Raw genomic sequence first — 22,268 nt, 5'->3', positions numbered from 1 at the left:
TGAGGAGGTTCAGAGAAGCCAGGACCCATGGGAGGAGGAGCAGGCATGATCCAGGGTCTGACCCAGAGCCCGGGACCACCCCCACAGCAGGTGGCCGGCTGGTGGCCGGCAGGGGCCAAGGGCCAGAAGTGGTTTTTAGGGCCAGACAGGTCAGTGGGTGAGGGCCCATGTGCAGAACAGAGGGTTGTGACAGTGGCCCCAGTCTTGCCAGGCCCCTGCATGGACCCTGTGGGACTCTGGTCCTGACCCCTTTGCAGATCCCAGGAGTGAGGAGGCAGGGTGGGGTGGGGCTGGAGCCCACGCAGCCTGCAGCCAGCTCCTGGGGGAGTCAAGCCTCCATCTTTTTCTGGTGCCCCCCAGAGCACCACTCCTGGGCCTGTCACCCCGGAGCCGCCCTGGCTGCCTGTCCTTCCCTGCCTCCTGTGACAGGCAGAGGCCGGTTCTGTGGGTGCAGGCCAGGACCCACAGCGGAGGACCAGCACAGGGCTCAGCCCTGCCCTTGGCCCCTCTGAAGAAGCTGCTAGGGCCCCAGTTACTTCCCTTCAGGTAGGCCTGGGGGGGGGCCACTCCATCTTCGTGCAGACAGGTAGACTGTTTTTGCACAAGCAGACCACTTAGGGGCCAGCTGTGTGCAGGAGACCTGGAGGCCCAAGGAAGCCCCTCCTGTGGGAGAGGAGGCCTGGCCCAGGCTGGGTGCCTCCAGAGTTGCCCCTTCACCAGAGTCCTCAGTCCCAGCCAGGCTGGGTGAGCTGCCCATCCACAGGGCTGTCATAAGTGGCCTGGGCCTATGGGACCTGAGAACTACCTCTGGGCAGCTGCTCAGCCTGGTCGAGGGTGCCCCATCCCCGCCACCCCGGCCCCACCTGCAGCCATCCCTTGTCTGCCCTGTGCTGCCCTTCCTGAGACCCCACTCCCTGTTGGCTCTCAGACATACCCTTCCTCCCTATGGTGGCCATGACCCTCAAGTGGGGCCAGGAGTGATTCAGACCATGCTCTCTGCCCCAGGGGACCTCCACAGGAGGGGACACTGGCCAGGCTGGTGATGGTGGGCTGTGCCTGCATGGGGTAGGGGCATGAAAGGGGGGCCTGACCCCTCCCAAACCCCTGCTCAGGACACCCCCACCCCGAGGCTCTGCTCCTGCCCACCCCTCTCCTGCAGCGCCCTTCCACCTGCTGCCAACGGTGAGGCCCAAGAAGGGGCCTTTGTGACTCACCAGCTTCCTTCCCCCGAGCCGCCTGCTCAGGCCCAGCTTCGCTCTGCTCATCAGAGGCCGCTGGGCTCCTGCAGCGCATTCTCGGTCCTCCCGACTCCCGCCCACCAGTGTGGCCGAGGACAGTGATGTCTCTGGACCTTCCTCCTTGTCTATCCGGGGGGCACCTGCCTGTGCGGCTCCAGGGTGTGGCTGGCACTGTGCCTGTGCAGCAGTGGGCACTCAGTGAAGAGTGGCTGTTGGTCCCATTGTCACCCCTACCCTCATGTAGACCCAAGCACTTGGGCATCCTTGGATCCCAAGGGCTGTACCTTAAACAGCTGCTCCCACCTTTGCCTTCAAGATGGCAGCCGGAGGTCCAGGAGCTGATCAAACAGCTGGAGGCGATGCTGGTCAATCAATCCCCCCTTTCAAAGACCAAGGCTAAGGTCACAGAGCCCAAGGAGTTCAACCTGACCACCCCCAGATCTCGTGCCATTCCCATGCCAGAGCCGGTTCCTGCCATGGCCAAGCCAAGACCAGTAAGTGAGGTGTCTGCACTGGGCACAGGCTGCCAGGCCGGGAGAGTGGACCATGCGGGCCAGTGGGGCTGGGCCCATCCCAGGACTGAGTGTGCCCTGGACCAGGCCAGGAGCGTCCCAGGACCCTGCCTCTTTGTGCAGAGCCCAGCCGAGCCTGCGCCTGCCTTCCACATGCCGAGGCTGGTCAGCAGGTGCCCTGTGAAGCTGTGGGGCCACGCCACTCGGACCCGTCTGGACTTGGCACTTGGAGGCCCCTTTCAACCCTATGGCACTGTCCTGCATATTTGGGTCACAGTCTACTTTTCCACACCCTTCAGACCGTGGGCAGGCGATAATGCCTGTCTCTGTGTCCCCGCCTGAGGGCCTCTTCCTCTCCCTTCTTCCTCCCTGCCTTGCTGACCTGACTTCCTCAGGTCAGCCAGAGTGCTATGGAGAGCAGATTAAAGAAAAAAGCAGCTCCATCTGCTTTAGACGAAGAGAACTGGCTGACCATCACGGCTGAAGTAGGAAGGGCTTCAGCCATGGTTTGATCAGGATCCCAGCTATACTTCTCTGTAACTCTCTGTCCTTGTCTCCTCTCCATGTCACTTTTTATTTTGGACAAATGTCCCTCATTGCAACAAAACAACCATGCCTCACCCACACTCTATGCCATCTGGGGCATGAGAGGATATCTAGGGCCCAGAATTCTATGAAGGTGTGATTAGACCAGCTTAGGTGGCACTCCCACCTAGAGCTGATGGCAGGGGTGCAGTGCTCTGACTGGTCCCAGGCTCTTCCCCAAGCAGCTGTGTGGGACTCAGTTTCCCAGAACCAGTGTGGTTTGCCAACAGAATGAAGGGCTGAACAGAGGGTGCAGTGATGCTGCTAGGGGGCCAGGGCTGCAGCCTCCTTCCACCAGCCTCGGGTCTCATTGTCTTCCCAGAGGGCTTCCCATGAGGCCCTCACTGAATTTTCCTTGTCAACCCCTGCTCCCTTTCTTTGTAGCATCGGTTAGAGTTCATAGCTGCTTCGTGATTTCCAGGTCTGTCTGTTTTACCATAGCTCATCCATCCTATCTGTGCCATATCCCCTAGTGCCTGGCACAGCCCTGGTTCAGGGCAGACCATCAGTAAATACCTGACAGATGGGTGGATGGATGGATGGATGGATGATCAGAGGCCTTGCTGCTGAGCATTCCACAGCTGCCCCTCTGTAAGGCCCAAGCATTTCTGACCCCAGCTCCTCAGGGCTCAGTGTGCTGACCTCAGGTCATCCTGCCAGCTGCATCTCTCTCCCTTTCTGCCTGGTACCCTTCCTGGCACCATGCCCTGCCCTGCCCCATAGCTAAGTTTCTCTCAGCATAAGCTATGAGGCAGTGGTGAACAGTCACCTCCCTTGGGGCCTGCAGGTTGGCTGTGCTAGAACCACAGACTTGTTCCCTCCACCCTGTCTGCCCAGAACTCTCTGCCCCCCTGGGTTTAGGGCCCACCCCAATTTGTTCATTCAACAAAGACTTAGGGAATGCCTGGTACATGCCAAGCACTATGCCTTTGTGGAGTGTGAATTCTGTTGCGGGGCTCACATATTAAACAGGATAAGTGAAATGGATGGGGTATTAGTTGATGATAAGTGCTGAGGAGAAAAGATAATTCAGGGAAAAGGGACTAGAATTGGAGGGCTTGCAGTTCTGGATTGTGCAGCCAGGACAGGCCTCCTGAGATGCCAGGGGTGAAGAACTGGAAGTAGAAAGCAAGTGAACTGTTTGCTTTGTCTGGGAGAGAGCATTCCAGATGACAAAGCATGTGCAAAGGCCCTGGGGCCTTACCTTCCCTCCCACAAGTGCTTAAGGGCACCAGGGGGGAATGGAAGAGAGAAGGAGGGGAAGGGGGGGCTGAGGGAGAAGAGCAATGGGACACAGCCTGAACCCGATGGCAGAGCACAGCGTGAGAGGGTTTATGGAGATGCCATGACACCGGTGGGCAGGATTTGAGACGGATGCTGAATTGAGAAAGAGGTGCTGACGAGGGAGCCAAGAGGAACCTGAGGTCTCCATTTGGGCCAGGAATGGACAGCAATCGGAGTTGGCGGGTGGAGGTAGTAGTGTTTGGGGGAAGATGTGGGTTTCAGGTTTGGATGTGATGAGTTTCTGATGCTCCTTAGATGTGCAGGGGGGAGTGCATGGAGTCAGGAGTCTGAAGGTTGAGGGTTTCTTGGACAGCTCTGCCCCCTCCCCAAGGACACTGTGTCCTCCAGATCCCAGGGGTCCCGAGACTGGCCCCCGTGGACACTCCTCAGGCCGCCTGATCTCTGCAGTATTAATGTTACAGCCCCCCTTCACTGACGCTCAATTCCTTGGCCCCAGCCTTCTCCCTCAGTCTCTACCCACCAGTTACCCTCTGTGGGTACCCCTAGTGTCCGGTGGGCCTGAGCTGTGCTTGACCACCTTTCTTCCTGCTGCTGGCCTGGTGTCCTTCCCTGCCAACAGCCAGCAGGCCGGGTCAGAGTGCAGAGCCTGCTTTCCAGCCCTGCTTCTGGCCGGGCTCCCCAGCCCACCCTCCCCGCACCTCCCTCCAGGCAGCAGCTTCTGACCATGGATCCCCTCGTGCCTTCCCACCAGGTCCCCAGGAGCACCTACCAACAGCCCAAGGAGCAGCACCTGCTGGACAAGGCCAAGAGACACAATCGCCGGAGGGCAGAGGTGGGGAGCGTGCGGCCCTGCCTTCCCAGAGGCCCTGCCGGGTGCAGGAGGCGGGGCGGAGGTGGGGCGGGTGGTCCGCGGCTGGCCGGGCACCTGGGGGGCCAGAGCCGCCGTTGCTGCCGCAGGAGCTGCTGCTGAGGGCCAACGTCGAGGAGATGCAGTGCGCAGTGCCCAGGTCCCGCAGGGAGCCCCCCACGCAGGTACCGCCCAGCCCTCCGCGCCCCGGGGCGTTTGCTCACGGCACAGGAGAGGTCCTCCCTATGCCATGCCAGCGACGACACGATGAGCCACTTCTTTAAGCCTTCCTGTCTCAGGCCATGAAGGGGCAGGCCCCCAGGGCTCCCTGGCCAGGCTGGGTGCAGCCCACGTGGGCAGCCACAGACGTGCCTCCAAGACCACGGGGTAGTTGCACTCTCTGGGCATTTCTGGATTTTCCATACCAAGCACTTAGGATTTATACAAGAAAAAAAGAGCCCAAGGTAAGTTTGTCAGTAAAGAGAAAGTCAAAGGGCGAGACCCGCAAGGATGAGGTGGCCCTCAGGCAGGTAAAGCAGGCTGGGGAAGTGGGCACCCAGCAGAGCAGTGCACTTTGTGGGGAGCAGGGGACTTTTGCAGCTGCTTGTCCACCATGGCTGTGGTGCCCGCCTGGGGGTGTCTGCAGAGCAGCAGTAGGCTGGGCCAGGAGCAGAGAGAGACTCAGGGAGCAGCCCAGGAAGGCAACCAGTCCCCAGCGCAGCTGACAGCTGAGCTCAGGACCCCCAACAGGGAGCCGCAGTCCCCAGGCCCTGCACCTTCCCTGCCTCTGTCTGGGTGGCCCAGCACCCCCACAAGGCCCAGGAAGCCTGTGGAGGGCAGGGGAGCTGCCCTGTGGGGTTGTGGGCAGGGCTGGGCTGGGGCAGAACACATGGGTGAGCAGCTGGAGCCAGGACAGAGGGGACTGTTCTGGGCCACCCAGGGGCGCTGGGCCCATTATTCAACCAAGGTGCATTTGAGGGCACCTACAGGGCACAGGTGCCAGTTCCCGACTCCTGCAGGGCTCCAAGAAGAACCTTCAGCTCCGATTCATGCCCCGAATCCTCAAGACTCCGAAGCTGACCTTCTACAGGGTGAGGGGTGTTCCTGAGCAGTCAGGGTGGGCCAGGGTGCAGGTTCCAGGCCTCCTACCCTGGGCACCTGCCTCCTGGCCTGTTCTGCCCTGGGGGTCCCAGATGGCCAGAGCTGGAGGCCCTGAGGATGGCCCACCCTAAGGGCAGACGGCGGGAGGGCAGGTGTGAAGAGCAGCGGGAACTTGCTGCCCCCTAGGGCCCTGCACCCCAGGCCACAGCCTCCTTTCTCCAACAGCCTAATAACATCCCCATCAAGCTGAATGCGGCTGCCATCCTGAGAGAAGGGGCCTTATACCAGCGGCAGGTGGAGAGAGAGCTGCAGAGGTGAGGGGCAGCAGTTCCCAGGTCTCTCTGGAGGAGGGGGTGCAGGAGAGGAGGTTGACAGGCAGAACATGAGGGGGGTACCTGACGCTGTGGTCCTGGGGGGACAGGAGTGCCTCGAGCAGGCTGGTGTGAGGGTTGCAGTGGCAGCCTGGAAAACAATCCCAGTGAGGGAGGGACTGGTAGGAGGTGGTGTAGCAGAAACCTGGCCTACCCCAAACCTCCCTCGGGCTACAGACTCCAGTGCTCACCCCGTGAGTTGGGCGGTGGGTAGGAGTTTGGGTGGCTGATCAGATGAGAAGATGGACAGAGAGCTGTCCAAGGGGCAGCCAGGTAAGTAGACAGACCAGTGGAAGATGCAGTGGGAAGAAGGGTAGATGCATAGGATGGGGACAGGTGGACCGTAGGTGAGTAAGCGTTGGGTAAACAGCAGCTGTCGCCTGTGAGGGCTTCCACCCCAGTGGCCCCCCGGTAGCCAGCGTCAGCCCTGATTGCAGGAGGAACTCAAGGCCTGCTCTTTCCCTCTTCCGCAGAGTGGATAAGCTTGTGGACGGGGCCGGGGACTTCTCTGAGTTCCTCGAGTGGCAGAAGAAGATGCAGGCAAAGGACCAGGAGGAGCAGCTGGCGGCAGGCGAGTGCCGGAGGCTCCTGGGGAAGCTCAGCCACGAGGAGGCCGTGCTGGCCCGGCAGCAGCTCATGCAGGGCAACAAGCAGAAGGCCGACCAGAAGAAGGAGGAGGTGACGTGCCCGCGGGGGCGGCTGGGGCTGGGGCTGGGGCTGGCCTGCCTGTGCCCAGGAGCTGTGGGGCTGGGGCCAGTCACGAGCCTGGCTGCTCCCAGGGTCACTGGCTGGTATGCTGACCCCAGGTCATGCCCTCCTAAGACCCATGGAGTGGCCATGGCTTCTCTGTCTCCACTCGACAGGCGGGGGTTCCAGAGGCATTTTGGATTAGCTGGCCAGGGTGGACTGTCTGGCCCAGACAGCCCCTGCCCTCACCAGCAGGGTCGTTTGGGCCATACATCCACACCTGACAAAGACCAGTGGTTCTGGTAGAAACTTCTGGAAGGCCATGTTTGCCATGGTGTCCTCTCCCATAGGCCTCTGGGGGCCTGGCTGAGGGGGAGCCCATGGGCCCCAAGGCTCCTCAGGGGGACATGGCTGAGGGCTGCTGCAGGAAGCCCCAAGGTCACTGGGCTCCTTCTGACAGACTTGTTCTCGTCTGTTTGTTCTTAATGTCAGGACTTGCCTTTCCTTCTTTTGTAGTTTACTTTTTAAAAAATAGAAGTCAAAATAGACTCAGAGAAGTTTCACTTCTTCTAAGTCTTTATAAGCCCATTTCCACCTACCTGTCTGGGGCCTAATTATTTTCATTAATTTCTGGATTATCTTTTCTATCTTTCCTTCTCAGCAAATTATACACGTGTTTAGACAGCACGTCTGACTCCCTGTTTCTTACGTGAAGTATCCCTCCCTGGCTGACCCACTGTGTGCACATGGTGTCCCTGTCTATGGGGGTGAACCTCCAGAGGACGCTGCCAGGGAGAGAGCAGCCGAGTGCTCAGGGTGGGTGCTCTCCCCCTGTCGTCTGGGGCCCAAGGCTCTCCCAGAGACGCCACGTCATCTACCATGGGGCTGGCCCATCTTCCCTCCCCCAGCGGCTGGAGGGGCTGGATCCCCATGACCCACCGGCAAGGAGAACTGTCTAAACTCAGGAACTAGCTTCCATCTCATAGGTGAGAAATGCTATCTCGGTGTAGTTCTGACTTGCATTTCATTTATTACGTGTGAGCTTACACGCTTGGCCGGCAGCTCCCCATGTCCCCTCCCCAGCCCCTGGCTACCACCATCCCACTCTGCTTCCATGGATTTGACTGTTGGACTCACTCAGGATTCGACTTTCTGAGTCTGGCTGATTTCTCCCAGCATAATGTCCTCCAGGTTCATCTATGGGGCCACAAAGGCAGGATTTCCTTCCTTTTTAAGGCTAAACAGTATTCCATTGTATATGTGTGCCATCATTCGTCAGTCACCGGGCACTTAGGTTGTTTCCATGTCTTGGCTACTATCAATTATTCTGCGATAAACATGGGAGTGCTGACAGTTCTTCAAAATAGAGGTTTTTATTTCCTTTGAATATATGCCCAGAAGTGGGATCACTGGATCATATGGCAGTTCTATTTTTAATTTCTTGAGGACAGATTTAAAAAACTGCTTTCCACAATCACTGTACCAATTTCCCTGCCCACCAACAGGGCACAAGGGTTCCCCATTATCCGTATCCTCACCAACACTGATCTTCTGACTCTTTTATGACAGCCATCCTCACATGTGAGGTGACAGGGCGCTGCGGTTTCCACTTGCATTTCCCTGACAATCAGTGATGCGGAGCGCCTTCTCATGTGCCTGTTGGCCTTCGTGTGTCTTCTTGGAGAAGTGTCTGTTCAGGTCCTTTGTCCATCATTCAGTCAGGTTATCTGGGTGTTTTTGTTATAGCATATTTTGGGTATTAACCTCTTATCATGTATCGGGTTTGCAGTATTTTCTCCCATTCCGTAGGTTGCCTTTTCATCTTGTTAATTGTTTCCTCTACTCTGTAGAAGCTGTAGTCAGACACAAGTCTGCTTTGTGTCTTTGTTGCCTGTACTTTTGATGTCATATCCAAAAAAAATTATTGGTAAGACCAGTATCAAAGAGCTTTTCCCCTATGTTTTCTTCTAGGAGTTTTATGGTTTCAGGTCCTATGTTTAAGTCTTTAACCCACTTTAAGTTTATTTTTGTGTCCTGTGTAAGATAAGGGTCCAACTTCATTCTTCTCATGTGGACATACAGTTTTTCCAACATCATTTGTTAAAGAGACTATCCCTTCCCTATTGAGTTTTCTTGGGGTCTTTGTCAAAGATTAGTTGACCATGGCCTTTTTCTACTGGGCTTTTAACCTTGTTTTCTTTGATTTTTAAGAGTTGTTTAAATATTAGAGAAAGCAACCTTTATCTATGATATATTGTTGCAGACATTTTCTTCCAATTTATCATTTGGCTTTGCTTATGATGTCTTTTGCCATGCACACATGATTGTTATGTCATCAACAATGAATCTTTTAATTAACTGTGTTTGGATTTTGAATAGTGAGAAAGATTTTTCCCGTACCCATGCTATAGAGGAATTCACTCATGTTTTCTTCTAGTATTTCCATGGCTTCATTTTTACATCTGGATCTCTAATCCACTTGAAGGTTCTTGCTCCTGGTCTGAGATCTGAGAACTTGCAATTAGCGAATGCAGTGTTTCTCTTCATTTATTTAAATCTTTTATTTATTTAATCTGTGTCATAGAGTTTTCAGCTAAATTTCTGTACTGTTAGATTTGTTCCTAAGTATTTCTTCTATTGTTTCTGAGTAATTGTAAATGGCATTGTATTTGTAATTTTGGTGTCCATGGGTTCACTGAATATATTAAAATGCGATTGATGTTGGTGTGTTGACCTTGTATCCTGTAACCTTGTCAAACTTCCTTATTATTTTTCTAGGACAAACACGGAGTTTTATTGTAGATTCCTTGGCATTTTCTATGTAGACAATCATGTCGTCTGTAAAGAAGAACAGTTTTATTTCTTTCTTTCTGATCTTCCTTCTTACTTCCTCTTCTTGCCTTAATGCACTGGCTAGAAATTCCAGTACCATGTTGAGTAAGAGTGAGAGCAGACATTCGTGCCTAGTTCAGGATCCTAGGGGGAAATCAGTCTTTCACTATTAAGAAAAATGTTGAATGTAGGCTTTTTGTAGGCTTTTTGTAGATGTACTCTTTATCAAATTGATGAAGTTCCCCTCCTTCCTATTTTTCTGAGTTTTTTTATCACAAAAAAGTGTTGAATTCTCCCAAATGCTTTTCTGCATCAATTGATATGATCATGTGGCTTTTCCTCTTTAGCCTGTTAATGTGGTAGGTCACCCTGAGAGATTTTCAAATATTGAACCAGGCTGGCATTGCTACAGTAAATCCCACTTGGTTATGCTGTGTAATTCTTTTTATATATGCTGATTCTACTCGCTAATATTTTAATTTTGTTTGAGTTTTTCTGCATATAGTTTCATAAGGGATATTACTCTATAGTTTTTGTGGGTTTTTTTGTACTGTCTTTGGTATCAGGATAATATTAGCTTCATAACGTGAATTTGGAAGTATTCTCTTTTTTTATTTTCTGGGAGAGAGAGTGTAGAATTGATATTAATTCTTTAAACATTTGGTGGAATTCTCTAGAGAAATCATCTAAGCCTGGTGATTTCTTTTTTGGAAGCTTTTAAGTTACAAATTGAGTTTCCTTAAAAATTGTAGGGCTATTCAAATGATCGGTTTCACAGTGGGTGAATTGTTGTAGTTTGTGTTTTTAAGGAATTGGTCCATTTTACTAAGTTGTCAAATTTATGCATTTAGTTTTGTTTGTAACATTCTGTTACCACATCCTTTATGTCTATAGGCTCTGTAGTGATATAACCTGTTTCAATTTTTATATTACTGTTTGTGTCTATTTTTGTTCTATAAGTCTTGCTAGAGATTTGTCCATTTCATAAGTCTTTTCAAAGAACCAGCTTTTCGTTTCATTTATTTTCCTATTGTTTTGCTGTTTTCAATGTCATTGATGTGTTCTCTTTGTCATTTCCTTCCTTCTGCTTGCTTTGAGTTCATTTTATTATTTACTCACCACCAAGAATCCAGGCCACCCAGGAACAGTGTGGGGAAAGGCACCCTGTAAGAGCACCGTGGCCCAGCCCCCTCGGGCACTCTGCCGGTGAGTCCCTTGGCCTCGGGATGGACTGTCCTCATGACTAGGCTGCCTGAGGGCAGTGCCTCAAGCCCAGTTTGTGGCTCTCAAAGTCCAGCTGACACTGACTGGGCCTTCCTTTATAAGCTCAGAGAATTCTTTCCCTGTCCTGGAATGCCAGCTATATGCATTTAGATGACTAACACATTTTATAAATATAATCAGATTAGATGGCAGTAAATATTTGAAGACAAAAGGGATTTTAATTTTTCTCGTGCAGTTCATGTGATGACTGATGACTCTGGCAGCCTTGCAATCTTAAGGGCCAGGGTTAGGGTTAGGGCTGTGCTTCATGAAGTGTAAATTTGGTGTCGGCCAGAGGCCCCGTCGCTACAGCCTGGCCCCGTGGGAGCCCGCCTCCCTGCTCTGCTGCCCCTCTCTGGCGCCTGTGGAGATGTTTGCTTTTGAGAGGCAAGATGTTCTGGGCCCACCTAAATTTCCTCTGCTTGAGACATAGATTTAGTTATTCTCCCAAGCCCAGGACCCTCATTACAGACCAGTATTGATTTCCAGGGCTGGGGCCGCGGAGGAGGAGCATTTCTGTTTTTCTATGGTGACCGATATTAAGGCACTCTAGCAACAGGGCTGGGAAAGGATATAGTTTTTAAATCATGAGTATGGCTCTCACATCACCTTATAATAAGTGACTTGAATGTATTTTTTTCACTTAAATAATGTTATCCCCTTTTAAAGTAATTTGATGAACCATACAAGTAAGTAGGTATATTGATCAAATGGTTAAAGTAATAACAAAATTACTTACTTTTAAAAAATCACAGTGAGATCAATCAGAATAGCAATACCAATATCAAGAAATCCCCTGGGTGAGCAACATTTCATATTCTGGTTGTCCTGGGTGACCATTCTCTGAGTGCATTTCACCAAAGTGTTCAACTAGATTGTTCAGCCTGGAAGCCCCGCAGAGTTTTCCCGTTTGTCTTTGCCCCATGGACCCTGTTCAGTGATGAACGTGTTTGCTTGAATTCGTCCACGGTGGGGCCTAAGGGCCCGCGGACAGCGCCCCCTGCTCTCCAAACTACGCGCAGCTAGGAGGGACGCAGGATGCCAAGTCCTGTCCCTCTTGGTGCCAGGGCAGTGCGGCCCTGGTCCACGAGGCCTTGCAGGAGGAAGAGGGGTCTGTGAAAAACCCAGCAGTACCTGTGGTGTGGGCCCGGGCGCACTGGCCAGCATGGGGCCGGGGTTCGCGCCAGGCAGAGCTGGGGGGCCTTGCGCCCCAGTGCCTCCCTGAGCCCAGTCCCGAAACTGAATGCTGGCGCTTGGGTCACCCTCTGAGCCCGGACACCAGCACCACCCCTGCCACCTGCGGCCGGCGGCCACAGTCCCCAGGTCATGTGGGCAGCCTGCCGAGAGCAAGACACACCGTGGCACCAGCATGTCTGGGCCGAGAGCGCTGTCCTCAGAGTCCCAGTGCTGGCCTCGGGCCAGGGCTCAGTCCCGCCCTGCCCCAGGCCCAGCTTGCCTGCTTGCAGGGAACCTTCTGTGTTTGGGGGGCACTTTTTCTCATCTCGCATTTTCACACAAGCATTTCTCTAACTTACTATACAGTTTTCTAAAGTACTTCTTAGGATAAAACTTTTATTTTTGGATGGTTTTTTAAGAGTGAGAGAAAAGTTACACAGGTGGCAGAGAGAGTCACGTGCTCCCTAGCCAGCTTCCTCTGTGGTGACATCTCATGCCCCACACAGGCCTCTGGGGCCAACCCAGCAAAAACACAGCCCAGCACAGACATCTCCATCACGAGGCTGCCCAGCCATGGATGGCCCTTGGGTGTCGCCTCAGATGCCTCTTGACTGAGATGGCTCTCTGGGACTTTCCTGGCTTCTGGTGACCTCCACTGTGCAGAGGAGGGCTGGCAGGCACCCTGCAGACCATCCTCTGCTGGGGTGTGTCTGGCCTCCCGACCAGGTTGGGGTGGCGTGGGGAGGAAGACCCCAGCAGCAGGGTGCCCGCGCCACCACGACCTGTCAAGGGCACACGCTGCCAACGGACGTTCAGCTGTTGATGGTGACCTTGGTCTCCCGGTCGAGGTCGTGCCTTCCAGGTTCCTCCTCTGCTCTTGTCCCCCTCTCTGTACTGTTCCCTTTGGAAGGCCGTCTCTGGGCGGAGCCCATACTCAGGGAGGCAGGCAGTTACTGGAAATTCTCCTGCCTGGGAGACTGGTCTCTTTGTCCTAGTCATTCATCCAGTCACTGATCTACATCGTGTGGACGCACCCACGTTTGTTGTGCCCTTTGTGCCGTTGCTTACTTTCTTGGGAGCTCTTTCAGGTCGGTGCCTGTGTCCTCTGTCATGCCCTCTACCTGTTTGTTTTTTGAGCACTTCCTTACTTGGTGGCACTATAAAATGCTCCAGGTCTCCTTGGGTCTTCCCTGCCCCAGCCAGGAGCCTGGTTCCTTTTCTTAGAACCTGGAATGAAATTGTACAGCATAAAAAGGGATGGTCAAGAACCATTATTGATCCATGCCAGCAAATTGTTTTACAAAAGGATTACTTCCTGCCTAGGCTCTAAACCTGGAGTCCAATCTGCCTGCAGGCTGATTCTCAACATAACATGCATTTCAACATGAGCTCTCAGTTGCCAAGACTTCGAGCTGAGAGTCCAATCGCTCTCTGTCAGCGCTGGGCCCGTTACAGGGGGTCTAAATCTCATGCTGTCCTTTGTAATATCTTGAGAACTGAAAATATTATTCAGAATTGTTCACAATCACACCAAACTGGAAATAATCTGAATGTCCATCAACAGTAGAACAAATCAAAGCGTTGTGATAGTTTCCCTAAAACATACAGTCACAAAAATAAGCCTGCTACAATCCAGGCAAGTAACTCGAATGTGGCTAAGAAATGCAGTGCTGGGCAGATTGGACGAGGCACAGAGGGACACTCTATACCAGTCCAGTTGCAGAGCCACATCCCTCTGTTTAGGGCTTCACACTTCTGAGGCACCATGAGAAGAGGGGGCCATGTGACAGGGAGCCTGGGCTTCCCGGGGGCTGGCATGTCCTGTGTGTGGACCCAGGCAGTATCTGAACACCCAGCTCCATGCGACTTCAAAGTAATGAGCGCCCTTACCTCTTAACTGGAGTCCAGGGTGGGTGGGCTTCCAGGCAAACCCAGTAGCTCTGATGAGGTTTCTCCAGGACCCCACTGGCTGCGTTCCCCAGCCTCATCACCAGCTCTAGGTAGGTGGTTGCATAATTCTGGGCTCACAACCCCAGGACCACAGTGGAGGAAGCAGGGGGTGTGAAATGCAACTTCTCCAGTGGGCCCGACCTCCAGGGGCCACCAGGACCTGATGAGCTTAGATCTAGGCTCCAGGGGCATTCAGAGTCTGCTCCCAGAGCTAGGGCAGGAGGCGGGCACAGGCTTGCTCCAGGGGCCCCTCCAGCAATGAGCATGTGGGTCGGGTGTCTGAGCAGATGACTGAGCTGATGCAGCAGTGTGCTGAGAGGCGCCTGCAGGAGGAAAGGTCCATGAGGGAGCTGGTGGAGCGGGTGACAGAGGCACAGAAGAACGTCAAGGTGGCGCAGACAAAGCTCTTGAAAGGCCGCCAGCAGATAGGTATGGCAGGGGCTGTGTGTCACAAGGCAATGCCCACTCCACTCCCCCCAACTCAGACCACAGGCTGGCATCCTGCCTAGGGTGAGCCTCTAGGGTCTGGGAAGGCCGGGGTGCCCTTGAGAGAAGGCTGGAGTTGGACAGGCTCTCCCAGGGGGAGGTACCCACTGTCCACCACCTGCGGGACCACTCTCAGACCCCTTCAGCACCCAACTTGGCCCCTAAGTTCAGGAGGTGATAGAGGAAAGCCGGGAGCTACTGCAGCGCAGTGCAGAGGCAGCCAAGGAGGAGCAGAGACGGCGCTGTGAGCTCATCTCCCAGCTTCGAGCCCTGGAGACGCAGCCCATGCGCAAGGGCAAACTCGTGGACCTGACCCAGGTGAGGACACAGCTCCCTGGAGCCCACGCCCCGTCCAGCGATGTCCTGGCACCACCATGGGAAGCATGTCCAGAGTTTCCACCAAGACTGGAGGAGGTCTCACCTCAGACCATGGTCTGCCTGGCTGCCCATGCCGGGCTGTGGGCTCTGCACCTGCTGTGCTGGAGGCCTGGGTCTGGCCCACAGTTTCATAGCTGCAGGGGGATCTCTGTAAACCCTGGGGGACAGGGCCCTGGGGGTGGGCAAGGTAGGCTTCATGGAGCTGCATGTTGAGGGAGGTCCTGGGACTCCCCCAGCCCTGTGGGAAGGAAAGCCCACAGCTAGGTGGGCAGGAGGCTGAGAGGGCCCCAGTGCCTGGAAACCTGTACGAGGAGCACCAGGAGGGGCCGGGCGGACACCTGGTGAGGTGGGGAGCAGGCCTGGGAGAGCCATGGAAGTGGGCCTGGTGGCCTGGCCTGGTCACGGGGGATGGGGGAGAGTCCAGAAGGCTCTCTGCCCAAGCACCCAGGTTCTGGCTTGGAGAGACAGTGCTGGCTTGGGGAGCATCACTGGGGCCCTGCCAGCGGAGGAGCCTACAGGGCACCCAGGAGAGATGTCTATTCCCCCACACAGGTCTAGGGCTGTAGAGCAGCCCAAGATGGAGAAGCTGGATGGTGGACATGTCACACAGAGCTACTGACAGAGGGAAAGAGGCCTCCTGGGCTCAGGGGTCAGGCCAACGGGACTTAGCAAGGGCACAGCACTGGTGCGGAGGGAAGATCCAGGTGCAGGAGGTGGCAGGGCAGGCTGGGCATGGCCTGGCTCCAGCTTGGCTCCCCGCCTACCTGCAGATCCCTGGATATGGCCTGGAAGGGGAGATGTCCATGGTGGAGCTGCGAGAGCGGCTGGCCCTGCTCAAGGACGCCCAGCGGCGCGCAGAGGAAGACAAGCGGAACCAGATCATTCAGGACAAGCGCTCCAAGAGCCAGGAACTGCAGAACGTGGTGGAGCAGATCTCACTGTGCCGGGCGGCCATGGGCAGGTCTGCGGCCTTAAGGTCAGTACCAGCGTACCCAGGAGCAGGGACCTAGGGGACATGGAGCAGCAAGCCTGCCCTGGCACACTCCTGGGTGCCTTCTCTTCTGAACAACCCACACCCTCCTGCCAAGCAGCCCCCTTGTGCTAATCCCTTCCCCCTCCTTTTATTAAACAGTTTTTAGGCTATGGGAATGGTGGGAAACCAGGCAGCCAGGGCTCAGATTCCCATGACCGAGGTGCTGTCATTCTGCATCCAGGTCACGGGTATGACCTTTGCTGAGTGATTCATCTGGCTAGCTAGCAACTGATCTGTCTTTGCAGAACCATTTGGAAGTAGTTGCAGGCTTCAGATGCTTCATACCTAAAGACTTCAGGGTGCATCTTCTGAAAAAAAAAAAAGACATTATCTTACATAAATGCAGCACAATGACATGACTAGAAAACTTAACAAAAATTCCCAATATCATCTAAATATCCTGTCCATGTTTGCATTTCTCCAGGGGTCCCGAGACTGTTTGCCATAACTTTTTATTGATACAACTTTTTTTCCTTTTTAAACCAGGACCCAGTTGAGACTCACACAGGCATTTGATTGCCAAGCATCTCTACTCTCTTCGTGGAGAGCACGTACTCACACCCCCTTTTTGGTTTTTGTTTCGGGACCATCATGGTGGCTTTTCCAGCCCCATGTGGCCATTCCATGCCACTCAGTCAGGCGCAGGTCGGTGTCACCCCCAGAGTCAGGCTGGCCTTAGGGCCCTGGCCCCATCCCAGGAAAGACAAGGCTGCCCCAGGGGAGGTGGTGCCCACCCCTGTCACAGTATACCTGGCTCAGGGTCTGGCAACCAGAGCTCCAGAGATGGTGTCTAAGTGAGATAGGATGGCAGCATGGACAGAAGGAAGGACAGACACAAAACCCATCACTATTGGTTCTGAGTGGCTGCTGCTCTCGTTGTGATTCAGGAGGCCAGGGACAACTGCAGGGGGCTGCCCAGGGAGGGATGGCTGGCCCCTGGCAGAACGCCAATGTGGCAAGCACTGGGATGGGCAGGAGACCTCACCTCTTCCCTGCTGCTGGGCACAGCCTGACGGATCCCAAGTGCAGTCTGGTAGGTGGGGAGCAGCTTCCAGGGGCCCAACCCCACTAATAAAGCTCCTGAAGCCCTGTGCAGTTGGTATCCCAGAGTACAGCACCTACAAATGCCCAGATGCTGTGATGTGCGCTTAAACCACAGCCTCAGGGAACAGTCTGCATGATGAGACCTCATTTCAGAAGGACAAGTGGCCCAGCACGGTGATTTGCAGAGGTAGCACAGAATTAGCGGCCATTACCTCTAGACAACAGTAGTAAAGGAAGCAAGATAAAATGAGGCTTTCACTTTTTTTTAACCCCAGATACACATGTAGTTAATTCACAGGGAATACTTTATTAAAATGTGAAGTAGAAACAGCAAATAGGTTAGAGGCTCTGGGGAACGCCATCCGAGCGGTCCGTGGAGGGCCTGCTGTGCACTCGCGTCCTCCCGTTAGCCCGGGGTTGAGGGCCCCGCCTACTCCGCCCTGTCGCCCGCCCAGGTGGGAGGAGAAGAAAGCGGGGGCGGCGGCCCCGGGGCTGCGCTCCCAGGACGAGCGCGTCCTCGCGCTGCAGCGCAGGATCGAGGAGACCGCGGCTGAGCGCCGCAGGCAGGCGCCCCTGCTGCATGTGTCGGCGCCGCGGACGCCGCGGGCCCCGCGCGCCCAGCCGAGGGTGAGACCCGGAGGGGCGGTGTGGCGGGAACGCCGTGTCTGTCTGGGTCAGGGAGGCTAGGGAGGGGCGTCAAGGGAATAGTTTCGAGGGAGTGCGGGGTCGGGGCCGGAAGGCTGGGGATCGCGGGGTCGCGGGTGCGGTGTCGGGATCGGGGAGCCTAGGGCACGCCTCTGCGGGTCGCGGAGCGGAGGGGCTGTTTGGAGGGGCGTGGCCTCGGGGGGCGGGGAGCGTCGGGCCGGCGCAGTGTCTCTGGGCTGGGCCTATCCCGCGCCCACCTCCCCTCCGGCTGCCCGACTCCCGCAGGCGCAGCTGGAGGCGCAACACTGGCTGGAGCTGGAGCAGAGCCGGGAGCGCAGGCTGCGTGCGCGGCAGCGGAGAGGCTCGGCGTGCGGGCGCGCGCGCGACCTGGAGGCGGCCTGAGCCTGGCGGACCCGCCCCGCCCCCTCCCGGAATAAAGTGTGCGCGGCCCCGCGCGCCCCTCCAGCCCTTCCCTGTCCACCCCGCACCCCTACTCCAGGCCCCACCGCGCCCCAGTCTACACCTGCCCAGAGCAGGGTTGCCAGGTAAAATGTAGGACGTCCAGTTCTTCGTGGGACGAACTATGCTAAAAAGGTATCCGCTCTTTATTTCAAATTTATCCGGGCGTCTTGTATTTTATTTGCTCAACCTGGATACGCGAACTCGGATCCTAATTCTTCCCCATGGCCCAGCGCAAGCATTGCCGGCGTCCCTCTTTGGAGTACCCCGAGCCCCCTCTGCATGTGGAAACCTGGAGTCCCCACTCTGCCCGGAGTCGGGTGGCGTAACCTGAGAATCTCCAAGACTGGTTGTGTGATTATGCGTGTGTGTTTGGTTGGAGAAGTGACCAGAATACTTGAGCTATGAGGAACTGGCCCTTCTCATGCCTTATCTCACTCAAGTAGACTTTACTGCACCGGCAGGCGGCTGGGGGTGTAAGAACTGCCTGCAGCCGGTTTTGCTGTTGAGGCCACTGGTGCTTTGTCCAGTGGTCCTGAGAGCCGGGACACAAAGCTGAGCCTGGGTGACTTTACAGCTCTGCCCAGCCTTCTCCAGCATCACCTAAGGAAAAAGGTTGGGGCCACTGGGCAGGAGCTCACCCACAGCCAGGACCAGGACTTATTCACTCACCTGAATCCTGGGACCCAGCATCGGGCTGGAGAGGGAGTGGCTTTGAGGGCAGGCTGGTTTAATGACAGCCGCATGACTAAAGCACAGGGGAGATGCAGCTCTCAGGAAGGAGAGGGTATGGGTAAGCCCATGGGGTGGAGGGCAGTAAGGGAGAGGCTGGAACCGCCAGGGGCATAGATGTCCAGAAGAGACATTCCCCCCACATCATTCTTGGGTCTGCGGAGGAGATGGAACCTCAAGGGGGTGCTGATTCAGATTCAGGCCACATTCAGATCAGGAAGGCAGGAATGTTGGAAGTGGAAAGCCTAAAGACCAGAGTTCCATCCCAACATTCGGAGCCCTGTCAGAACCCCAGGACTTTCCCCAACTCAGGTTGGTAAAAAGAGGAATTTCTCACCTCCTTGACAAATTAGAGGTGGGAACAGGTTAAATTTCACTTTAAGAAATAAACATGACATTTCTTAAGATTGTGTTGTGTGATTCAAACACATTTCATTTGATATAGTGGGAATACATTGATGATAATCTGTCCAGAGTCCCTCAGGTGCTCTGAAGGTTTCAAAAGGGGATTATTAGCTCTCATAACCAGTAATCCAAAAGAAGAGTGAACTTCAGGACATGCTTGATCCAGCTCTGTCTCTAAGCTGGTGGTAGTTCTAGTCTCACAACATCCCTAAAGGCCATCTATTTCCAGTGGCTTTCTTAGGAAAGAAACAAAACTTCTTTGTCCTCAAAGTCTTGTTGGAACATCTATTCCCATCCCAGGCCTGAATTGAACATGCTCTTCTGAGCCAGTTCCTACAGTGGCATAAGGTTTGCGGCAGAAGGAATTACCTTTCATCTACAGGACTGTCCTCTGGAGCAGAGGCCAGAGGTGGTGGCCTAACAAACTCACAGCGTTGACAGTGAGGCTGCTTGACAGTTCACAAGGTCCCTACCTGCCAGCCTGGACTGGGCAGCTGCTCAGAGCTGCCTTGGGAGCACCCGAGGGTTCTCCTCCATAACAAACCTGGGTGGGAGCAGGCCTTGTGTGGTAGAGTGATGGCTGATGTCTCCCTGTATTCATGTTCCTCGCCTTGTGTCCCCAACAAGAGGCAGTCTTATTTCCCCAGCTCTAGAGCTCCGGCTGGCTGGCTTTGGTTAATAGGGTACAGCAGTGTTGGCTGTTTGCTAGTTTGAGGCCTGGGCCTCAAGTGGCCTTGGCGCTCCCTTTTGTTCTCTTGGCATGGGCCAGCCCCAGTGTATGTCCAGGGTGGCCTGCTGGGGTGACATGCTATGTGCAAGAAAGCCAGCAGAGGCCGCCAGCAAACTAGCCCACCGGGTGTGAGGCCAGCCAAGACCAGACCACCATGACCCCACCCCCCAACTAACTTGTAGATTCCTGCACAACAAACGCCTATTTTATTTATGGCGCTGAGCTTTGAGGAGGTTTATGCTAAAGCCAACAGCTAACTGACATGCCCTTGAGAGCTGAGGGCTTTTGTTCATACTGTGGCTCCTGGCTCCCCTCCCTGCAGGAGCCCTTAGAGACTCTAGCTGTCCCGGATGGAGGGTCAGCCAGGGGAGGTAAGGTTCAGCCAATGCTGAGAAGGCTCTCTGGACCCCCTGGGGAATTAAGAATCTGCTTAAGTGTATTTTTTGCAGAATGTAGCCGGAAGACCTCGTTGACAGTATTTGAAGCTTGGACACTGGTTCTTTGGAGTAGTTAAAAAGCAGATTCTCAGGCCTCATCCACAGATTCAGGCCGATGTGAGGCCCAGGAATCTGCATTTAGCTGTGTGGCACTGGAAGCACGGAGATGCCAGTCTGGTCTCTAAGCTGGGGATGTTCACAGCCAGAGGGAGGCACTATTTGTGAGGGAGCCTGGGTTGCTCACACAAGTTCAGTGTCAAGTGAGGTTCAGAGAGGGCTGGAAAGCAACTTTTGAGCACGACTGGTTTGTTGTGACTTTGTTTTTCAACATTACATCTTCACTACATTAAAGTTACAAATAGAAAACCGTAGCTGCTCCTTAGGCTGTGAAATTCAAATAACTCATCTTATTTATAAATCTTATTTTTAAGCTACTGTTTTGTTCAGTTGTGTATGGCCCCATTTATAAGCTGAAATCCCCTTAAACATTTTAAATTGCATTTACACATGTAGAATCTAAATTTATTTTTTAGCACTTCAGTTATTCAAGTACAGTACTTAAAAATTCCTATAGATGTATCAAAAGTAGGCATTTCTCTTAGACTTGTAAATTCTTAATATTCCAATTATGATCACAAACTTTGGGAAACCTTATTCCTTTCCAACATAAAGCCACTATCAAAATCAAATATGCTACTACATACTTTATACAGGAATCAGATGTATCTGATACTCTACAATGCCAAATTCCCTTACAGTACATAATATATCAATCAGAGATTGCTTGTAAACTCAACACAGAAACATTAGTGCCTTAGTGTTGATCTCATCATTTCCATACATGACTCAGTCTTCCAGGGTAAAGACCCCCCTCTTAAGAAACAGTCCATACCAGGCATTTGGGGTGACCTCCTCACTGCCTGAGGGTACCTAGGGACCAGAGATTATGGCCACGGCCTGAGATTTGTGCTTTCCCAGAACAAGAACAAGCTGGGCTCTCTTTTTGGGTCACCAAACCATGCCCAAGTCCAGTTCTGGGAGTTGAACTCAAGGAACCTCCCACCAGATTCTCTAAACAGATTCTGATCTGCAGCCCCCACACGGGCTGGCATGCACCTGTGCCGTGTGCTGTGTCCTCCACCTCTCGACCTTCTGCTGAGATAGGTAGGGGAGGGAACTGGTGAAACCTACTTTAGCAAGGAAGCTGGGATTCCAGCTCAGGCAGGAGGGATGTGGGGCCTGCACTCTTGACCCTGGGAATGGCACCACATTCCCCAGAGGCCCCTGAGAGCTACAGGCCTCTGCCTGGCCATGCCCCTCAGGACCGGACCTGGGCAGAGTGCTCCTCCACGGGTTCAGTCCTTCATTTCCTGATATCCACTGCTCTCGGGATAATCCAGAGGCTTACCCTGGCATCTTGCCTCCCTCCACCCCACAGCTCCCCACCTTTGTGCTCCTGGCACACTGGGCAGCCTTCAGTTTCCCGAACATCTAACCCATCTCTCCCCACCAAGGCTCCCTTCTCCTCCCTTCTAGCTCTTTGAGTCCCAGATCCGAGGTCGCTTCCTCCGGGAGTCCAGATGTCCTGGCTGAGTGCTTCTCCGGGTCCCCGCAGATGCGCGGCTTCCTGCCTGTGTCCACCACCAGCCTGGGAAAAAGCCCGGGGTCACCAGGCCCGGGGTCGACGCTGGCACGTCGGGGTCGCGGGCGCCGCGGAGGAGCTACAAATCCAGGCCTGGTTTCCGGCGGACGCCACTCACAAAGGAGTCGCTAACGGGCGAAGGAATTGAGTTCTGGGGCGGGGATGGGGGAGCCCGGGCCCGGATATATGCGAGCTGCAGAACTGCTACCTGGACTGTGCAGAACAAGTAAGCCAGGGCTGAGGGCCGCCGCCAGCCTGACCGCAGACCACACCTCCCGAGAGACCTTGCGGGCGCGGGGCGCAAACCACGTCTATCGCGGGAAGATGGGAGCTAGAGCTCGCGAGAGTGAGCGTAGCCGGAAGGAGGTGCATTTCAAAGTGGTAATAGATGGTTTTCTTATCCAATAGGATTGAACATGTACCTCCTCGACCGGTAGATCGCGGGAGTAGGACAAAGATAGCCAATAGGG

At 54.4% G+C, this 22,268-nt stretch overlaps 1 protein-coding gene across 7 annotated transcripts in view; it reads left to right on the top strand.

Annotated features, from left to right (window-relative positions):
• The window catches only part of CFAP99 (cilia and flagella associated protein 99), a 45,329-nt gene extending 26,332 nt beyond the window's left edge, over window positions 1–18,997 (top strand). For 3 of the 7 annotated variants that reach the window (XM_036921219.2, XM_036921216.2, XM_036921220.2), the window contains 11 exons: window positions 1,555–1,732; window positions 4,332–4,412; window positions 4,538–4,612; window positions 5,417–5,518; window positions 5,754–5,842; window positions 6,373–6,577; window positions 14,095–14,236; window positions 14,460–14,611; window positions 15,442–15,647; window positions 17,204–17,375; window positions 17,679–18,996. In XM_036921219.2, coding sequence (XP_036777114.2) covers window positions 1,555–1,732; window positions 4,332–4,412; window positions 4,538–4,612; window positions 5,417–5,518; window positions 5,754–5,842; window positions 6,373–6,577; window positions 14,095–14,236; window positions 14,460–14,611; window positions 15,442–15,647; window positions 17,204–17,375; window positions 17,679–17,795 — 1,519 coding nt within the window. In that variant the 3' untranslated portion in view covers window positions 17,796–18,996. Of the gene's footprint in view, window positions 1–1,554; window positions 1,733–4,331; window positions 4,413–4,537; window positions 4,613–5,416; window positions 5,519–5,753; window positions 5,843–6,372; window positions 6,578–14,094; window positions 14,237–14,459; window positions 14,612–15,441; window positions 15,648–17,203; window positions 17,376–17,678 lie in introns of all 7 variants that reach the window. The other 4 variants (XM_036921218.2, XM_057502040.1, XM_057502042.1 and 1 more) reach the window with 4 other exon arrangements.
• Window positions 18,998–22,268: the final 3,271 nt, after the last annotated feature.

The sequence above is a fragment of the Manis pentadactyla genome, chromosome 5 (genome assembly GCF_030020395.1).
Source record: "Manis pentadactyla isolate mManPen7 chromosome 5, mManPen7.hap1, whole genome shotgun sequence".
Classification (NCBI taxonomy): Eukaryota; Metazoa; Chordata; class Mammalia; order Pholidota; family Manidae; genus Manis; species Manis pentadactyla.
This window is presented reverse-complemented; position numbering and strand designations above follow the sequence as displayed.